This window comes from Callospermophilus lateralis, chromosome 1 (assembly GCF_048772815.1).
Source record: "Callospermophilus lateralis isolate mCalLat2 chromosome 1, mCalLat2.hap1, whole genome shotgun sequence".
Classification (NCBI taxonomy): Eukaryota; Metazoa; Chordata; class Mammalia; order Rodentia; family Sciuridae; genus Callospermophilus; species Callospermophilus lateralis.
The window spans coordinates 29,761,642-29,780,372 of NC_135305.1; the positions used below are offsets into that span (position 1 = coordinate 29,761,642).

At 33.8% G+C, this 18,731-nt stretch overlaps 1 protein-coding gene across 4 annotated transcripts in view; it reads left to right on the forward strand.

The window, feature by feature from the left end:
- The window catches only part of Ankib1 (ankyrin repeat and IBR domain containing 1), a 131,161-nt gene that overhangs the window by 55,335 nt on the left and 57,095 nt on the right, over positions 1-18,731 (forward strand). For all 4 annotated transcript variants that reach the window (XM_076833648.1, XM_076833657.1, XM_076833661.1 and 1 more), the window contains exons 4-5: positions 3,307-3,489; positions 10,316-10,433. In XM_076833648.1, the coding sequence (XP_076689763.1) occupies positions 3,307-3,489; positions 10,316-10,433 (301 nt within the window). The remainder of the gene's footprint in view (positions 1-3,306; positions 3,490-10,315; positions 10,434-18,731) is intronic.

An 18,731-nucleotide genomic window follows, 5' to 3' on the forward strand; every position in this document is an offset into this window, starting at 1 on the left:
ATCTAAGTAAATTTGAGGCTTGCCAACAATTATCGCCTCTCAAAAAATAAGATGAGGAAGGAATGGGTTGAAAAGAAAGGAAAGTAGCCTTTTATTTAGAAGGATGGATATTCAGGTCTTAGATTCTCCACAAGAAATAGTAGACAGACTACTGAAAATTAGGACCAAATGTTTGGGACTAAAGAGTATAGATTTGGAATTATGAGCTACATGATTGATAGCTACAAACAAGACAATGGAAAGATGGGAGATCCAGGGGAAAATCTTTTAAAGTTATAGATAACAGAGTTAAAGTGACAACGTCAATTTAGAGAATTCTTACATTTGAAGATGGTAAGAATAAGAGGTAAAGCCTATGTCAGAAACAGAAAAAGTAAAAAAATACAGTGGCATAGTGATACAATATCAAGGATGCCAAGAGAAGAATTCCAAAGAGAAAGGTTGTTATGGTTTAGATGTGGTGTCCCCCAAAAGCTCACATATAAGACAGTGCAAGGTTTGGAGGAGAAATGATTGGGCTATATGCTTAACCTAATCAGTGAATTAATCCCTATTGTGATTAACTGAGTGGTAACTGGAGGCAGGTGGGGTGTGGCTGGAGGAAGTGGTTCATTGAGTGTGGGGCTATGGTGTATATATTTTGTATCTGGAAAGTGGAGTTTCTCTCTGCTTTCTAAACATGTGAGCTGCTTGCTTCCCTTTGCTACCCTTTTCTGCCATAATGTTCTGCCTCACTAGAGCGCTAAGGAATGAAGATGACCGTCTATGGACTAATAACCTTAGAAATCCTGAGCCCTAAAATAAACTTCTCCTCCTCTACAGTTGTTCTGGTCAGATCTTTTTGTGAAAAAGCTGATTAAAACAGAGGTTACTCAGTCATGTGACATGCTGCAGCAAGGTAAAGGAATTGGAGGACTGAGAAAGACTGTTGGATTGAGAGTTAAGAGGTAGTAATGACTTTCAGGAATATTGTTTCCATAAAATAAGGTAGAAGATAACTGGGAGTAATTGAGTCATTTGCTGAGAAAATGGAGACAGAGTGAATATTTTTGAGAAATGTGGCTGAGGACAACAGGAACAGACAGACATGCATTCCTTAACAATGGAAATACATTCTGAGAAATGCATAGTTAGGTGGTTTCACCATTGTATGAACATCATAACATGTACGTACATAAACCTAGATGTTAAAGCCTGCTATGTACCTTTCCCTCCTTTTCAACTTTGCAAGAAGGTCAGTGTTTGCTGGTGAGCAAAGAGGAGGATAAAATTATTTGAAAGAAAATTAAAAGAGCCGTTTATAATTAACCCTCATATAAAGTGAAAGCTTCTACAAAAGTATTCACGTTTAGATTTACATAATAACCCTATTATAAAGTGAAAGCCTTATGTATATAATTTTTATATGACTAGCAGCATAGTAGGTTTGTTTACACCAGTATCACCACAAACTAGTGAATAAGGTGTTGTTCTACAAATTTAGGGTAGTCACAACACCACTAAGGCAATAATAATAATTTTTCAGCTCTATTATCTCACTACATCTTCTTCTTATATGCACACCAAAATGCCATTATCCTGCCTGTTACGGTATTAGGAAAGTAACTAGAAGGATAGTAGGATTAAGTTAAAGGGATTCTGTGCCAGGAGCTAAAGGAAGTCATAGTAGAAATGGAGAAAGTAATGAAGTCCAGTACACAGAGATAGTGAAATGGTAATCTTAGAATTAGAACAGACTTTAGGAATCATCTTGTTTTGCACCTTTTTTTCAAAATTACATGTCTCTTTTTCTAATGGGCCTGTGTAAACTGTGACTTGAAAGAGTTCAATGACTTGCCAAGAGTTCCCAACATTTTATATTATGGATCAGAAGAATGGTATGGGATTTGTTTTGAATGTTATTGGTTACCCCACCTCTGGAATTGTAAACAGGAAGAAAGGCAGAATTGAAGAAAAGATGTGTTGAATAGTGATGATTTGATATATCTTGGTATGACTGTAGAAGAAACATAAGAATTTCAATCAGATCAGTGGCTCAGGAGGCTGAGGCAGGAGGATACCAAGTTCAAAGCCAGCCTCAGCAACTTAGCAAGGCCCTAAGTGAGACCCTGTCTCAAAATAAAAGGGGCTGGGGATGTTGCTTAGTGGTTAAGTGCCCTGGGTTCAATTCCTGGTACAAAAAAAAAAGAATTCCAATCAGAAGAACTTTGCAAGAAGGTCAGTGTTTGCTGGTGAGCAAAGAGGAGGATAAAATTATTTGAAAGAAAATGAAAAGAGCCATTTATGATTAACCCTCATATAAAGTGAAAGCCTCTACAAACGTATTCACATTTAGATTTACATAATAACCCTCATATAAAGTGAAAGCCTCTACAAAAGTATTCACATTTAGATTTACATAAGAGGCTGGGCAGAACTTGAGGATTGACTTAGGTTGCATTTGCCTTCTTCAGTTTGTGTGATCATCCTACAACATGAGTCAGCAGAATAGCCAAGTACAGTTAAAAACTTGATCACACTTGTGTCTGACTAGCTAGGTAACTTTGGTCAAGTTCCTTTTCTGAGACACTGCTGTCACAGGCGTGTATAATATTAAATGAGAACGTATATTTAATGCTAAGCACTAGCTGTGCTTAGAAGGCAATACATAGTGACTGTTACTATACTGAGTATGACTGAATCCTGTATAAAAATCTTCATGCTTAATTGTCAGAATGCCCTTCAAAGTTGAAGGGTTTTTTTGAAGATTTTCATGTCCTTAACATCTCCATGAACACAATCAGAATCTGGAACCTACAGCTCTTAAAAATTACATATTTAACTTCTGCAAAACCAGCAGAAACCTCAGTAGTAAGCAAGTTACAACATTATTTTATGTCTTTTTAGAGATGGATTTCTTTGGACCAAAGAGAGATTGTATGATAGAGGATCTTCCCAACTTGTCCATCAGTAGCTCATCCCATCACTTATTTTGAGGAATATTAGAAACCGCTTTGCCTCAGTGACTTGGTCATCCTAATTTCATTTTAGTATTTCACAGGATATGAATGATACAAGTAAAATGTTTGTTTATTATTGTTTATAATCAAACGAATTCATCTTATTATTAAAAAAGAATAATATTTCTAGCCTTAAAAATTAGAAGCCACAGATATCTAAAATACATCTTATTATTAGTTCAAATACACACTATACATACTGTTGCATTTTTGTTACGCTAATCCTATTGTATTTTTTAAAAATCAGTGGGTTGCAATAACTTTTCATGTAAATCTGGTTGCAACTTTTCAAAAAAATCTTTCTTAGCTTTTAGTAAAACATGGAGGAGACTTGTTTGCTGAGAATGAAAATAAAGATACTCCTTGTGATTGTGCTGAAAAACAACACCACAAAGATTTGGCCCTCAATCTGGAATCCCAAATGGTATTTTCACGGGATCCTGAGGCTGAAGAAATAGAAGCTGAATATGCTGCATTAGACAAACGAGAGGTAAGGTGCTTTTTGTTGTTGTTGTTTTTATTAAAAAATTATGTAACAATAATTTTACATTTTATTTTAAATTAGAAATTTTTTCTTCTTTAGAGCTTGATTTGTTGGTTTGTATGGTCATCTTTGCAATATGCAATATGCTAAATATCCTGTCATCTCCATAGCTAACTGATTCACTCAAGCATAATAAATGTGGCAGGCATTCTTGATTCCTCACATCTCCTTAACCATCACATCCAAACAATCAGGGTGTCCTGTTAATTTTACCTAAATCTATATGCTCTTCAGTCTTTACTTCTACTCTCCATCTCCAGGCCCTCACCATACTCACTTCTTAGCTATTGTTATATTTTCCTTACCTCCAATCTGGTACCTTTAGAATCTGTTTTGTACATAGGTGTCAGAGTGGCACATTTTTAAACTTAAATCACTTCATATCATTTAAATGAATTAGTGACCATATTGGTCCATTTTGTGTTGATATAATGAAATACCTGAGATGAGCTAACTTTATGAAGAAAAGAAGTTTACATAGCTCTGGTTTTGGAAGCTGAAACGGCAGGTTCTGAAAAAGGCCCCATGGCAAATAGTGGAGAATATTTATGGGAGTGATCTTGAAACAAGAAACCAGAGGAAGACTGGGGTCCACAGTGCCTTCCTAGGGTATGCCCCTAATTGAGGACCTGCCATTCATAGACCATATCTCTTAAAAATTCCACACCATCATTGCCACAGTGAGAACCAAGCTTATAGCACAGGAATCTTTGGCAGGAGAACAGGTGGGGAAGGGCACATTTAAACATATTCAAACAATATGAGTGACTTGTCATTGTACTTGAATAAAATCTGAATTGTTTGCTCAGATGAAAGCCCTTTTATGATCTTACTACTACCTCTCTTTCCATCTTCATCTCAAAATTTACTTCCCCAGCACAATACCTAGACTAATCCAAGGCTTTTCCATTTGCTTTATGTCTGAAATCTGCTCCCAGTTGTTTTCTTTTAGGTTCAGAGAGAAAATCTTTCTAAATATGGTCTCCCCAGTGCTCTATCATTTTTTTATGGTGATATATTTGAAAATTGCTCTTAGTTATTTTGAAATACACAGTACATTTTTATTCTGACTCTAGTCTTTCACGCTATTGTGCAGTAGACCTCAATATCTATTCTTCCTGTCTACCTGAAACTTTGTAGCCCCATTTATTTCTCATAAGACCTATCAGATGCTATAATTATTTTGTGTATTTATTTGATTATTGCCTTTCTCTCTTATTAGATTGTCAACTACAATAAATCTAGAGCCTCATCTGCCTTATTCAACAGAGTATTTTCAGTGCCTAACACTCTGCTTACAGAGTATGCATCCATTGATATTGCTTAAAGAAATTATAACACAATTTTTCCTCCCAAAATGATTCTGATTCTTCATTGTTCAGTACTAACTTGATTCTAAAGGTATTGTATCACTATTGGTTTGTATGTGTATCATCCAGTCATATTGTTTGTTTTATTTTTCCTATGAAATTGTCAACAAAAATATTTTGAGTTTTTATACTCTCTATAAAGGCCAAAAGAGCTGAGTTTCTTAGAATTAATATTTGTATTTCTTTGCGTTTTTGTTTCTTTATTTAGGTTATATTATAGACATACTTATTAAGTTTAAGTACATATAGAAAGGGCCTATGTCCTAAAGATTTTGCTGGCCTTTTCACATGGTAATTGAATCCACACAGGAATCTTGAGTGATATTTGTGCCCCTTCCTCTTTTTTTTTTTTTTAATATTTACTTTTTAGTTGTAGTTGTACACAACACCTTTATTTTATTCATTTCTATGTGGTGATAAGGATTGAACCCAGAGTCTAACATGTGCTAGTAGGCGAGTGCTCTACTGCTAAGCCACAACCCCAGCCCCTCCACCTCCCTTTTTAATAAGAAAGATAAACCAGAAAATACTTTCCAGGATCACAGTGAAATGAACTTGATTCTTCTGTTTGCCATACTACTTCCTTTTTGACAATCCATAATTTTGAGTCAAGCATAAATTATTAATGTAATTATTTAGTCAGAAGATAACATTTCAGCAGTAGTATTCCAGAAATAATGTTGATGTGATTAAATTGAAAGTCATTTGTGATTATATATTTAATCTTTCTCCAAGGTACCATAATTTAATTCCTAGTTAAATATGAAATTAGTAGAATTTGGTTTTTAGAAACTAATAGAACTTAGAACTACTTGGGGGACAAAAAAAAATTAAAAATAAATAAAATAAATCAATAGAACTCATTAACAGATGAATGACCTAAATGAACTTAGTGTAACTGTAATAAACTATTAGATTAACTTTAAATATATAATAGTTTGATTCTAATTATATAGAAGAAAACCTATATAAAGAAAGAAGATTGACGTATATAAAATGATAATTGTGGTCATGGGAAATTTCCTTTGCTTTTCTTAATTTTCTATTTTCATGCATTTTCTGAAATTTATAATGAATATTTATTGCTAAAAAATGTTCTCTGTCCTGATGCTACCTGTTTCATATTAAGTTTCTTATATTATCAGACTTAAGCAAAAACATATATACATATTGAGTTTTTAACATAAAAGATCATCATGTATTGAGTCCTAATAATTTTTTTTCAACTTTACAATATATCTTGAACATTTTCCCAAGTCAGAATATATAATCTGTGTTTGAGAAACTCTCCCCTTGCCACTGCCCCCTCCCTATGACACCCCTACCCTTGTGCTAGGGATTGAACCAGGGCCTAGGCATGCTAGACCAGGGCTTTACCACTGAGCTACCTAATCTGCATATCTTAACCATTTGTTTATTGATGAATATTTAAGTAATTTAGATATTTTTACATTTCTGACTGAGTTGTTTTTGATTCAGTTAATGATCTAGATGGTGTATAAAATTTCCTTTATCTTCTTGACACGTTGTAATTAATTAGTTTATAAATAATAGAATAATTAGTTTATAAATGGGTGAAATCCATTTCTTATCCCATCATTCAGTAAAACTCTGAGTTGCTGCTCTGCCAGACACTGTTTTAAGTGCCTGAAGACAATAGGAACGCAGATAAGAAAAAAAATAAAAATAAAAACTATAATTATGGCTGCCTAGAAATATTGTAAGTTTTCTTCTGAGTAAATGAAAAGTGCACAGTATGCTGTATAAAAGGCCTTCATAAAAAAAGAAAAAAAAATTAAGAATTCTCCCTTTCCACCATTCTATAAATCAGGAAGGCTCAAGGTCCTTTTGTTGTTGTTTAATTTTTTTTTAGTTGTAGTTTGACACAATATCCTTATTTCTTTAGGTGGTGCTGAGGATTGAATCCAGTGCCTCACACATGCTAGGCGAGTGCTCTACCCCTGAGCCCCTTCAAAGTTCTGTCTAGCAAGGAACCCACATGTTGGGCATTGCCTTAGGCAGCTACTCTTGTTAGCACATTTAACCTCCTCTGCTCTATAGTATACTTTTAAGTGGAGGTATAGGTGAAAATAGTCTAGGTCTTAATGCCCAGGCAATAACAGCTGAATAGGGAGAGAGGATATTACCTATTTCTCTGGCTGCTTTTTTCTCCCTCTACCTCTTAAAATAAGCTCATGGATCAGCAAAATGAAAATTGGTATTAAGGGGAATTGGAAATACACTCTCCTGTTTGTATTTCACATTTAAAAATTTTAAGTTACCAATATATTGGAGTAAAAAAATGCTATCCTTAAACTAAAAAAAAAAAAAAAAAAAAGTTTCACATGTTTCACATTCATAGCAGGGTGCTGTTTTCATTGTGGAAAAATTTAACAAAAACAAATATGCCCTTCAATTAATTTATGTCAGAGTCTTTCTGAAACTATTTTTGAAGAAACTGCCTTTTTTTTTTTTAACATGGTATAAAAATAGTGCCATTTTTGTGTTAGGTTTTCTCATTTCTTGAGAAAATACTACTCTTTAGGTAGCAGTAGTATGCACTGATACAGAAGAGGTACTTTTATTCACTGTGTTTTTTTAATTTAGTTTCCTTTTTCTTTTTTTTATATCTGTACTGACTCCTTAGAAGGTTATTGCTGGTTTGTGTTTAATCTGAAAGTAGAAGCAGTTTATCCTGGCAGCAGGAAAAAGAAAGGCGCCTTAATTTTAATCTTTCCTACAGAAGAAAGAGCTAGTTAATGCCCACTTGGGACTGAGCAATGTATTGAAATGCTTCACATGACCTAATTACAGTTCTCCTACAGAAATTCAGAATGAATATGTTACATATTTACGCAGGCAATATGTTTTTGTCCTTCAACAACTGTTTTTCTTCCATTGTTGTCTTTTTCAATTTAAAACTGCATACATTTAAAAAACACTTAATTCATGCTGATTGCTTTATAGTATCCTTTCCTTCTTAATATATCTAAAATTTAAAAAAATCTTTCAATACATTATATCAGAATTGCAAGGAAAGGTGATTTTCCCCCCATTAGTTTATCTGTACTATTGGTTTCTTTGGGGGGGGGGTGCTGAGGGTACTGGGATTGAACTCAGGGGCACGTGACCACTGAGCTACATCCCCAGCCCTATTTTGTATTTTATTTAGAGACAGGGTCTCACTGAGTTGCTCAGTGCCTCACTTTTTGCTGAGTCTGGCTTTGAACTCGAGATCCTCCTGCCTCAGCCTCCCGAGTCACTGGGAATATAGGCATGCACCACTGTGCCTGGCTGGTTTCTTGATAATAATCTATAAAGTCATAATTAAATTAACCATTTTCTCCCTGCTTAGTTGGTTCAACATTGATGAGGTAGAATGATGGCTAATCTGAAAAAGAATATTTAGGAAATGAGTTCAGGAAATACACAATTGCTACTACTGGGAATATCAAGAAATACTCTAATTATTGAGGCAAAGAAAGTTACTCCAACCCCAAAACTGGACTTGAAATACATTTTCTAGAAACAATGTGATACATAGTATATACTTACATAATAAAATGAATACTACAAATTTAACTATTAAAAGATGTACTAGGATTTTTTTTTAAGGAGAAAACGTGTTTCACAGTTACCTTGAAAGGAAGCATTATACAATTAAGACTTTTTCTAAGGATACTTAGGATTAAATTGAAGTGCTTCTTTCATTTTTATTTAATGATATTTCTATATAGAATAGTGTTAATTTTCCATTTCTTTCTAATTAATGGAATACCTGTATATGTAGGCATTCATGGCATTGTAGCTGAATGGATACATATGAAGTAGGCTATAATACTGTGTGATGTGGAATGTATGTAATGTTAAGTCTACCCCATAATTTTTAACAGCAAAAACACGATAGATTGAATGTACACTGTTTTACATCCCAAGTGATTTTTCAATTACATTTTTTCCATAGAACATGCTTTTTTAAATTTTTTTTTAATTCCTAACACTGCTGGATTTTTACAAACTCATCATGAAAATTATCATGATGAAAATCATTTCACATGCATATTCTAATGTGATTGTACCATAATTCCCTTAGTGTAGATCTGAATTATTTGCTTTTTTTTTTTTTTTTACTTTTCAAATAACATTACAAATAACCAGTTCTGTCCACATTTGCAAATCTATCTTGCAATACATTCATATAAGTCAAATTAATAGGTTAAAAGATGAATATTTTAAGGGTTCATTATAGATTATGGTAGGTTGTTAAATGATACACTGATTTTCATTTTCATCTATAATGTTGCTGATGACCAGCTCACTGCAACTTTGCCAATACTGTGTTGTATTTTTTTTTTTTTTTTTGAAACCTGGCCTTTGCTGGAGAAAGAATTTGTATCTTTAAGGCTGTTTATGTTTTATAATTTTTTTTTAAAAAAAACTTATTTATGGTGACAGAATTTCTATATATTAAATGTATAGAATACGCCTTTTTTGGTTTGTTTGTTTGTTTAAATCTTGGCAGATTTTTATGGGGTTAAGTGTGTCAGTCTTTTCTGTCATTAATATACTCATTGCTTTTTATTTGTCCCTGCCAGAAGATATCTAAGAATCAGAAAGTTAATCCTGTCAACTCAGAAAAATTAGCCTTGGTGAATAGTCCTAGTCACATGAAGTTAAGTAAGAATTGATGAAATGATTACCATGATACTAAAAAAAAACCAAGCAAGAAATAAAAATAACATCTAATTCTAAAATATTTGTAAATCAAATACACTGGGTGAGATTTTTTCCTGCCTAGAGCTCTTTAAGAACTGTGATAGATACTACCAGAGGACATCTGAGTGGTTGTTTTTCTAATAAATATTTGGGAATCTCTCCTGCTTTTTAAGCTGATTTTTAATTCTTGTTTACTACAATGCATTGGTTACTATTCAGTGATTCAGTGACTGAAACTGCCTTAAGTGAACATACATGTATTTATATACAGTTGGTTTGCAGAAAGAACAATCTGGATAAAAATACTTGAGACCTTTAGTAGTGATTATTGCTTATTCATATGATTATAAGTTTTTATTTCTAAGGCTTTTTTTGGTATATAATCCAGATTTGCAAAACTGTAAGGTATGATGGTTTTGCCACTATAGTTTTAATACTTTTGTTTTTAGAATATTCAGTTGCATGAGCTCCAGCATCTACTTTCCAGCTTAAAAGGGACTTGTGAAAGGGTAGTTTAAAGTCTGTGACAGTAGAACCTAAAAATACCATTTGAACTTCTATAATCAAATTGAAGCTGAAAGATTTAATAAATGATAATCTTATGTATTTGTTTATATATATTTTGGTAATTCCTAAGCATCATGGCCAATCTAACTTCTAATTTCTAATTTCTCTTCTTTTCAAAGCCATATGAAGGATTAAGGCCTCAGGATCTTCGCAGATTGAAAGATATGCTTATTGTGGAAACTGCAGACATGCTTCAGGCTCCTCTATTTACTGCTGAAGCTTTACTTCGAGCCCATGGTAATGAAAGAAATGTCATGCTTCTAATCATACTGGTGTTTTTTGAAACTTTTCAGGGTTTAAAGATCAGTATTTTTGTCTTTTAATATAAAACAAAACAGTTTTTTTTTTAATACCTGTATTTATTTTTCTGAGGTACTTAGGATCAAACCCAGTACCTCTCACATGTGCTAGGCAAGTGCTCTACCTCTGAGCCACAACCCCAGCCCCACATAACAGTTTCTTAAACAAGCCTAACTTGTTTTTTGCATCATGGTTACTGCATTAGTCATCATCCTCATGACATTTTGTATTTTGAGGCATAAAATGGCTATATTGAATCAAAGGGGGAAATTAGGCATTTCTTTTTTAAAATTGAGATACTAAATCAACTTACAGTGTCATTTTAGAAATATATCTGATTTGAGTGTGATTAGGTGTTGGAATCCATTGTGCTAGTCCTCATTTTAACATTTTTTTGCTGAAGTCATTCACTTATAAAATTGTAGTACTTCAATTATAAATACCTTAGAATTTGTTATTAGTTTTGATGGTTGTGTTTCAGAAAAAGCTGATTGTCACTATGAAATGTATAAAATGATCTTAAAAACTCAAGCATATACATCACTTTTTAGGGTTCTTTTAATTTAAAAATATTTAATATTTACCTGTCTTTCAAGGTAAATGTTGAAATTTTAAAAATAAAAACAAAAATTAAGGTAAATGACTATTCCACTTATTTTGAGGTTCTAGCTTTCTGTTTTAACTAGAAATTTCTATCTCCACCTTCCAAAATGTTTATGTAATCTTTTATATTTTTATTAGTTGTTGATGAATCTTTATTTATTTATTTGTTCATATGTGGTGCTGAGAATCAAACCCAGTAATGTTTTGATCAGAAGAAAATTTAAACTCCATATTTCATCATCCATTGATCACCACTGTTAATATTTTGTTATAAGCTTCCAGAATTGTTTCCTTCAATATTGATGTTTCTGTGGTTGTACAATTGACATTGTTTTCCTATTTCATATATCAATGGCTCTTAAATTTTAGTATACAAAAGAATGCACTGGGAAACTAAACATAGATTGCTGACTATGAAGACATTAGGTGTGCAGTTAGGTATAAAAATGCATTATAAACAAGCTTACTAACTAGATTACTTAGAAACATTGCTAAGCTCATTTTTTAATGAAAGCGGTAGTTTCAAACATCACCTAAACAGTGAAGACTTTATCTACAATCTGACTTTAAATTTAAGTATTCTAGATTGTATTTCTAAATGCCTACTTATCATTTTCTCCTCAACCTAAGAATGTCCACAGCTAAACTCATGAGTGGGCATCTACCTTTACCTAATTAGCTAGCCAGAAACTTGAAAATCATACTTTATTCCTCCATCTCTATTATGTCTAGCTTTAGTCCCATCATTCCACTTCTCAAATATCTCTCAGCCTATGCCTACCTTCCCTAGGTCTTCCCATTCTCACTTAAATTCAGGCTCTCGTTATTCTTCATCTAAAGTTTAGTGCCCAAGTCCAATTAATTTTTCATATTACCAGTAGGTGTCCTTTTAAAATGTCAATTGGAGCATGTCACTCTCTGCTGAAGACTCTTCACTGGTTCTTCACAAACTTAAAAGCATCCAGATTTTTTTAGTAGACTTTATGATACAGGCTTCTTTGCCTAGATTGTATCTCCAGTTCTTGACCTGACCCACTCCAATTGTTCTTAAAAATCTAGGAAACCTCTTCTAAGTATGTCTTCCCAAGTCTCTGTTGGTATCCTTCCTTCATATTCCCATTGTATCCCATGAATATATGATACACACTTAGAATATAATATTTCAGTTTCTTTATTTGCTTTTTCTCTTTATTAACCTGAGAGCTCCTTAAGGCTAGTTTTGTTTTGTTTCTTTCTACAATACCTAACATATATTGATCTCACAGAAAATAGTTGAGGAATGAATAAATAAGATACCTGAAATGTTATAATTCAGAATAGCTTTTAAAATCATAATTTAAAGGCAGAATGTTTCTTTTTAGCCAGGTAATAATTCTTACAATCAAAATACAAAAATTTCTTCAGAAAATACAAATACCTTAGTTTGTGTTTACTCAGGGTAAGGTTCTAACTAACTGAATTTTAATGAGAACTATATTAGACATACAGAGTTCATCCTCTTGAATTTCTCTTAGTAATAAAAGTAACATATAATTATTACCTCATGAAAAGATAAATAAAATTTACAAAATATGAGACCAATGCTAATTTATTTGTGTTTAGAATAAATTTATTGAAGCATCATTTTTAACTATGGGCAATTAAACATTGGTGGTCTGCATCTCAATTTCTCTTTTCCTAGGTAATGATATCTTTTCCCAAGTCCTTCATGAACATAATTTTTTCCCTCTGGATTACATCTTCCTTTTGTGCTAGATACCTTACATATAACTATCTTTTTTTTTAGATAGGGATTTTATTTCAAAAGAAAAATTACCTAAAATATAGTAATTCAGTCATTCCCTTACGTAAATGACTCATAATGAGTTTAAATTGAAAAGTACATTAAAACTTTTCAGATTTTTCTCTAGGAACAAGTTGGAAAGAGGTGACTACGTTGAAGATATTGACAAAGATGTTGAAAAGGAGCTTTATTATAACTGTCTTTTTGAAAACCCCTCCAGCATACCTCAAAAACACCTTAAACTCATCAAGTCTAAAACTGAAATCAAGCTCTTCCAACTGCACCTGGTTCTCTGATGTTACTTATGTCTGTGGGAGCACCAGCCATCCAACTGGGTATTCAAGGCAGAAACCTGGGACACCAAATTTGACATTTCCCCCTCCCTCAGATGCTGCGTCCTATCATTACTGAATTCTCAGTTTCACTTCCCCAATCCTAAGCTTTTTTTCTCTGTGTGTGTGTGTGTGTGTGTGTGTGTTTTGGGAGGAAAGGGGTCACTGGGGATTGAACCCAGGGGCACTTGGCCACTGAGCTACATCCTCAGCCTTATTTTGTATTTTAGTTAAAGAAAGGGTCTCACTGAGTTTCTTAGCGCCTTGCTTTGCTGAGGCTGGCTTTGAATTCGTCAGCCTCCCTAGCCTCTGGTATTACAGGCATGCAACACCACACCAGGCTCTTTGTTTTATTTCTATTACCACAACTTATCCCTGTTCTCTGTCACATACAGTAGCCACTTCCTAGTGTACTTATGCCCTGTCTGATTTTTTTCTGTATGTCATATTAATATTTTTATATCTAATCATGGCAGCTTGTCCTTTCTGTCCCCATTCCCAACTTTTCATTGACTTTATATCACTACTAAACTGAAGGTAGAGATATTTGTAAACAAAGTTCTTCAACACTGAGCCCCTGTCAATTTGTCAAGCCCCATCTCACACAAATCTTCCCTCTGGTCTCCTTGCTTCAGCTATATTGACCTTTTTAATTTCACAAGGCAGCCACCTTCTCCTGCCAGAAACTTTTGAATATGTTGTTTCCTCTCTTGAGAATGTCTTTTCTTCTCTTTTCATCTGGTTAACTCCCGCTTACTATTTAGATGTCCTCTCTGCCATTTCCCCCAGATCACCTTGTCTTACCTCCCTTACCTGAGGTTGTCCAGCTCTTCTTCATGTGATTCTGACTGGTGATTGGTGTGAGTGTGTATAAAACATTATTTTATTAATGTCTTTCTTCTTACAACTGGAAATACTATGAAGATAGGGATTATATCTGTTTTTTCCTACTATTCTTCACTAATTGATATAGAACATGGCACATAGAAAATATGCACAATATACTTGCTAAATGACTGATGTGATAGGATCAAGGTAGAAATTGAGCTGAAAAATATTTATAGTAGGTAGGACTAAAATTTAGCATATTTAATCTGTTTATACATTATAGTAGTTTTTTTCTTTATTAAAAAGTGACAAGGTAGGCTGGGGTTGTAGTTCATTGGTAGAGCTTGCCTAGCATGTGTGAGGGTCTGGGTTTGATTCTCAGCACCACATATAAATAAATAAAATAAAAGTCCATCAATCAACAACTAAAAAAAATTTTTTTTTTAAAAAGTGACTTAAGGGCTGGGGTTGTGGCTCAGAGGTAGAGCGCTTGACTCTTATGCTTGAGGCACTGAGTTCCATCCTCAGCACCACATAAAAATAAAATAAAGTTATTTTGTCCACCTACAACTAAATTAAATAAGTAAATGTTTTAAAAAAAAAGTGACATAATCAGGTTGAGGTTGTAGCTCAGTGGTAGAACACTTGCCTAGCACATGTGAGGCACTGGGTTTTATCCTCAGCACCACATAAAAATAAATAAATAAAATAAAGGTATTGTGTCCATCTACAACTAAAAAATATTTTAACATGTTGTAGATGGACACAATAATATAATCTATGTAAATAAAAATTGAATGGGACACAGGGAAATGAACATTGTTTTTTACAATAATATGTCTACATATGATTATGCTTTTTAGAATTAATACATATTTCCATATTAGTAAATATATGACTTCATGATCTTGCAATCATATAAAAATACTCAACTCCATTCCTCTTTATTTGTATCATTGTTTTCTTTGTTGCAGTTATAAATACTGTACACCTTTTCATTTACTGAATTAGGATAAGTTCTTACTTTAAAAAAAAAAAAAAAAAGCAAAGCATTTGTAGTGACCCTCGAGAGGATTGCCCCAGATCCCAGGACACATAGAATGTTGACCATAGAATGCTAGGAGAAGACCACAAATGATAGGTAGACATAATTTCTATCACTTTAAAGTTTTAATTTACACTTACTTTTAAAATTATTTTTACTGCTGAAAGTATTGATCACATAATTTAATAAAATCTAGAGATTTTTCTTTCAACAATTTTGTAATATGTTTAGAGATGAATCAATACTTCCTGAGATGTTCATAGGTAAATGGCATTATATCTGCATGGTAGAAAGAGTCTCTGATTCTAAGTCCAAGAGGCACCATTTTCTAAAGGTTCCATAGTGCTATTAGCTTGGGACCAAGCCTTGAACACGTGAACCTTTGGAGGCATTTAGAATCCAAGCCATAACAGATGGAAATTGTAGAACTGTATAACACTTTTAGATACAATTTGTTCATATTTTGGAGGTATATTTATGTACTTGGAATCATTTATATTCAGAGTTGGTTGTTTTAGTAGTGCATTTAGCTAGAAAAACTTTGGAAGTCTTCAGCCAATGATGCTGAAAAAAATATTTCATTGTGGTTACCTTTTTCACCAATCTTAAATGAATTTTTTTTTATTGGTTGTTCAAAACATTACAAAGCTCATGACATATCATCTTTCATACATTTGACTCAAGTGGGTTATGAACTCCCATTTTTACCCCAAATACAAATTGCAGAATCACATCGGTTACACATTCATATTTTTCCATAATGGCATATTAGTGACTGTTGTATTCTGCTACCTTTCCTATCCCCTACTATCCCCCCTCCCCTCCCCTACCATCTTCCCTCTCTACCTCATCTGCTATTGTTCAATTCTCTCCCTTATTTCCCCCCCACCTTCCCCCTCACAATCTCTTATATGTAATTTTGTGTAACATTGAGGGTCTCCTACCATTTCCATATGATTTCCCTTCTCTCTCCCTTTCTCTCCCCCCACTCGACTCTGTTTAATATTAATCTTTTCCTCATGCTCTTCCTTCATGTTCTGTTCTTAGTTGCTCTCTTTATATCAAAGAAGACATTTGGCATTTGTTTTTTAAGGATTGGCTAGCTTCGCTTAGCATAATCTGCTCTAATGCCATCCATTTCCCTGCAAATTCCATGATTTTGTCATTTCTTAGTGCTGCGTAATACTCCATTGTGTATAAATGCCACATTTTTTTTATCCATTCATCTATTGAAGGGCATCTAGGTTGGTTCCACAGTCTAGCTATTGTGAATTGTGCTGCTATGATCATTGATATGGCAGTATCCCTATAGTACGCTCTTTTAAGATCCTCAGGGAATAGTCCGAGAAGGGCGATAGCTGGGTCAAATGGTGGATCCATTCCCAGCTTTCCCAGGAATCTCCATACTGCTTTCCAAATTGGCCTTACCAATTTTCAGTCCCACCAGCAATGTACAAGTGTACCCTTTTCCCCACATCCTCACCAGCACTTATTGTTGTTTGACTTCATAATGGCTGCCAATCTTACTGGAGTAAGATGGTATCTTAGGGTGATCTTGATTTGCATTTCTCTGACTGCTAGAGATGGTGAGCATTTTTTCATGTACTTGTTGATTGATTGTATGTCCTCCTCTGAGAAGTTTCTGTTCAGGTCCTTGGCCCATTTGTTGATTGGGTTATTTGTTATCTTATTGTTTAATTTTTTGAGTTCTTTGTATATTCTGGATATTAGGGCTCTATCTGAAGTTTGAGGGGTAAAAATTTGTTCCCAGGATGTAGGCTCTCTATTTACCTCTCTTATTGTTTCTCTTGCTGAGAAAAAACTTTTTAGTTTAAGTAAGTCCCATTTGTTTATTCTTGTTATTAACTCTTGGGCTATGGGCGTCCTATTAAGGAATTTGGAGCCTGACCCCACAGTATGTAGATCGTAGCCAACTTTTTCTTCTACTTTTTCTTCTATTTCTATGCCTTTAATTTCTTTTGTCTGTCTAATTGCTCTGGCTAGTATTTCAAGAACTAAATTAAATAGAAGTGGTGAGAGAGGGCATCCCTGTCTTGTTCCAGATTTTAGAGGGAATGCCTTCAGTTTTTCTCCATGTAGGATGATGCTAGCCTGAGGTTTAGCATATATAGCTTTTACTATGTTGAGGTAAGTTTCTGTTATCCCTAGTTTTTCTAGTGTTTTGAACATAAAGGGATGCTGTACTTTGTCGAATGCTTTTTCTGCATCTATCGAGATGATCATATGGTTCTTATCTTTAAGTCTATTGATGTGGTGAATAGCATTTATTGATTTCCGTATATTGAACCAGCCTTGCATCCCAGGGATGAATCCTACTTGATCATGGTGCACAATTTTTTTGATATGCTTTTGTATTCGATTCGCCAGGATTTTATTGAGAATTTTTGCATCCAAGTTCATTAGAGATAATGGTCTGTAGTTTTCTTTCTTTGAAGTGTCTTTGTCTGGTTTCGGGATCAGGGTGACATTGGCCTCATAGAATGAATTTGGAAGAGCTCCTTCTTTTTCTATTTCTTGAAATAGCTTGAAAAGTATTGGTATTAATTCTTCTTTGAAGGTTTTGTAAAACTCCACTGTATATCCATCCGGTCCAGGACTTTTCTTGGTTCGTAGTCTTTTGATGGCTTCTTCTATTTCTTCCTTTGTTATTGGTCTGTTTAAATTGTGTGTGTCTTCCTGACTCAATCTGGGCAGATCGTATGACTTAAGAAATTTATCGATATCTTCACTATCTTCTATTTTATTGGAACATAGGGTTTCAAAATACTTTCTAATTATCTTCTGTATTTCTGTAGTGTCTGTTGTGATATTGCCTTTTTCATCCAGTATGTTAGTAATTTGAGTTCTCTCTCTTCTTCTCTTCGTTAGCATGGCTAAGGGCCTGTCGATCTTATTTATTTTTTCAAAGAACCAACTTTTAGTTTTATCAATTTTTTCAATGCTTTTTTTTGTTTTAATTTTGTTGATTTCTGCTCTGATTTTAATTATTTCTTGTCTTCTACTACATTTGCTGTTGTTTTGCTCTTCCTTTTCTAGGATTTTGAGGTATAGTGTGAGTTCATTTATTTGTTGGTTTTTTTCTTTTTTTGAGGAAAGAACTCCAGGAAATGAATTTCCCTCTTAAAACTGCTTTCATTGTGTCCCATAGATTCCGGTATGTTGTGTTTGTATTGTCATTTATCTCCAAGAATTTTTTTATCTCCTCCTTTATGTCTTCTATAACCCATTGATCATTCAGTAACATATTGTTCATTTTCCATGTGATGTAGGATTTTTCCTTTTTTCTTTTATCATTGACTTCCAGTTTCATTCCATTATGATCAGATATGGTGCATGGTATTATCTCCACACCTTTATATTTACTAAGAGTTGCCCTATGGCATAATATATGGTCTATCTTTGAGTAGGATCCATGTGCTGCTGAGAAGAACGTGTATCCACTTGATGATGGTTGATATATTCTATATATGTCGGTTAAGTCTAGGTTATTGATTGTGCTATTGAGTTCTATAGTTTCTTTATTCAGCTTTTGTCTAGAGGATCTGTCTAGTGGCGAGAGCGGTGTGTTGAAGTCACCCATAATTATTTTGTTGTGGTCTATTTGACTCTTGAACTTGAGGAGA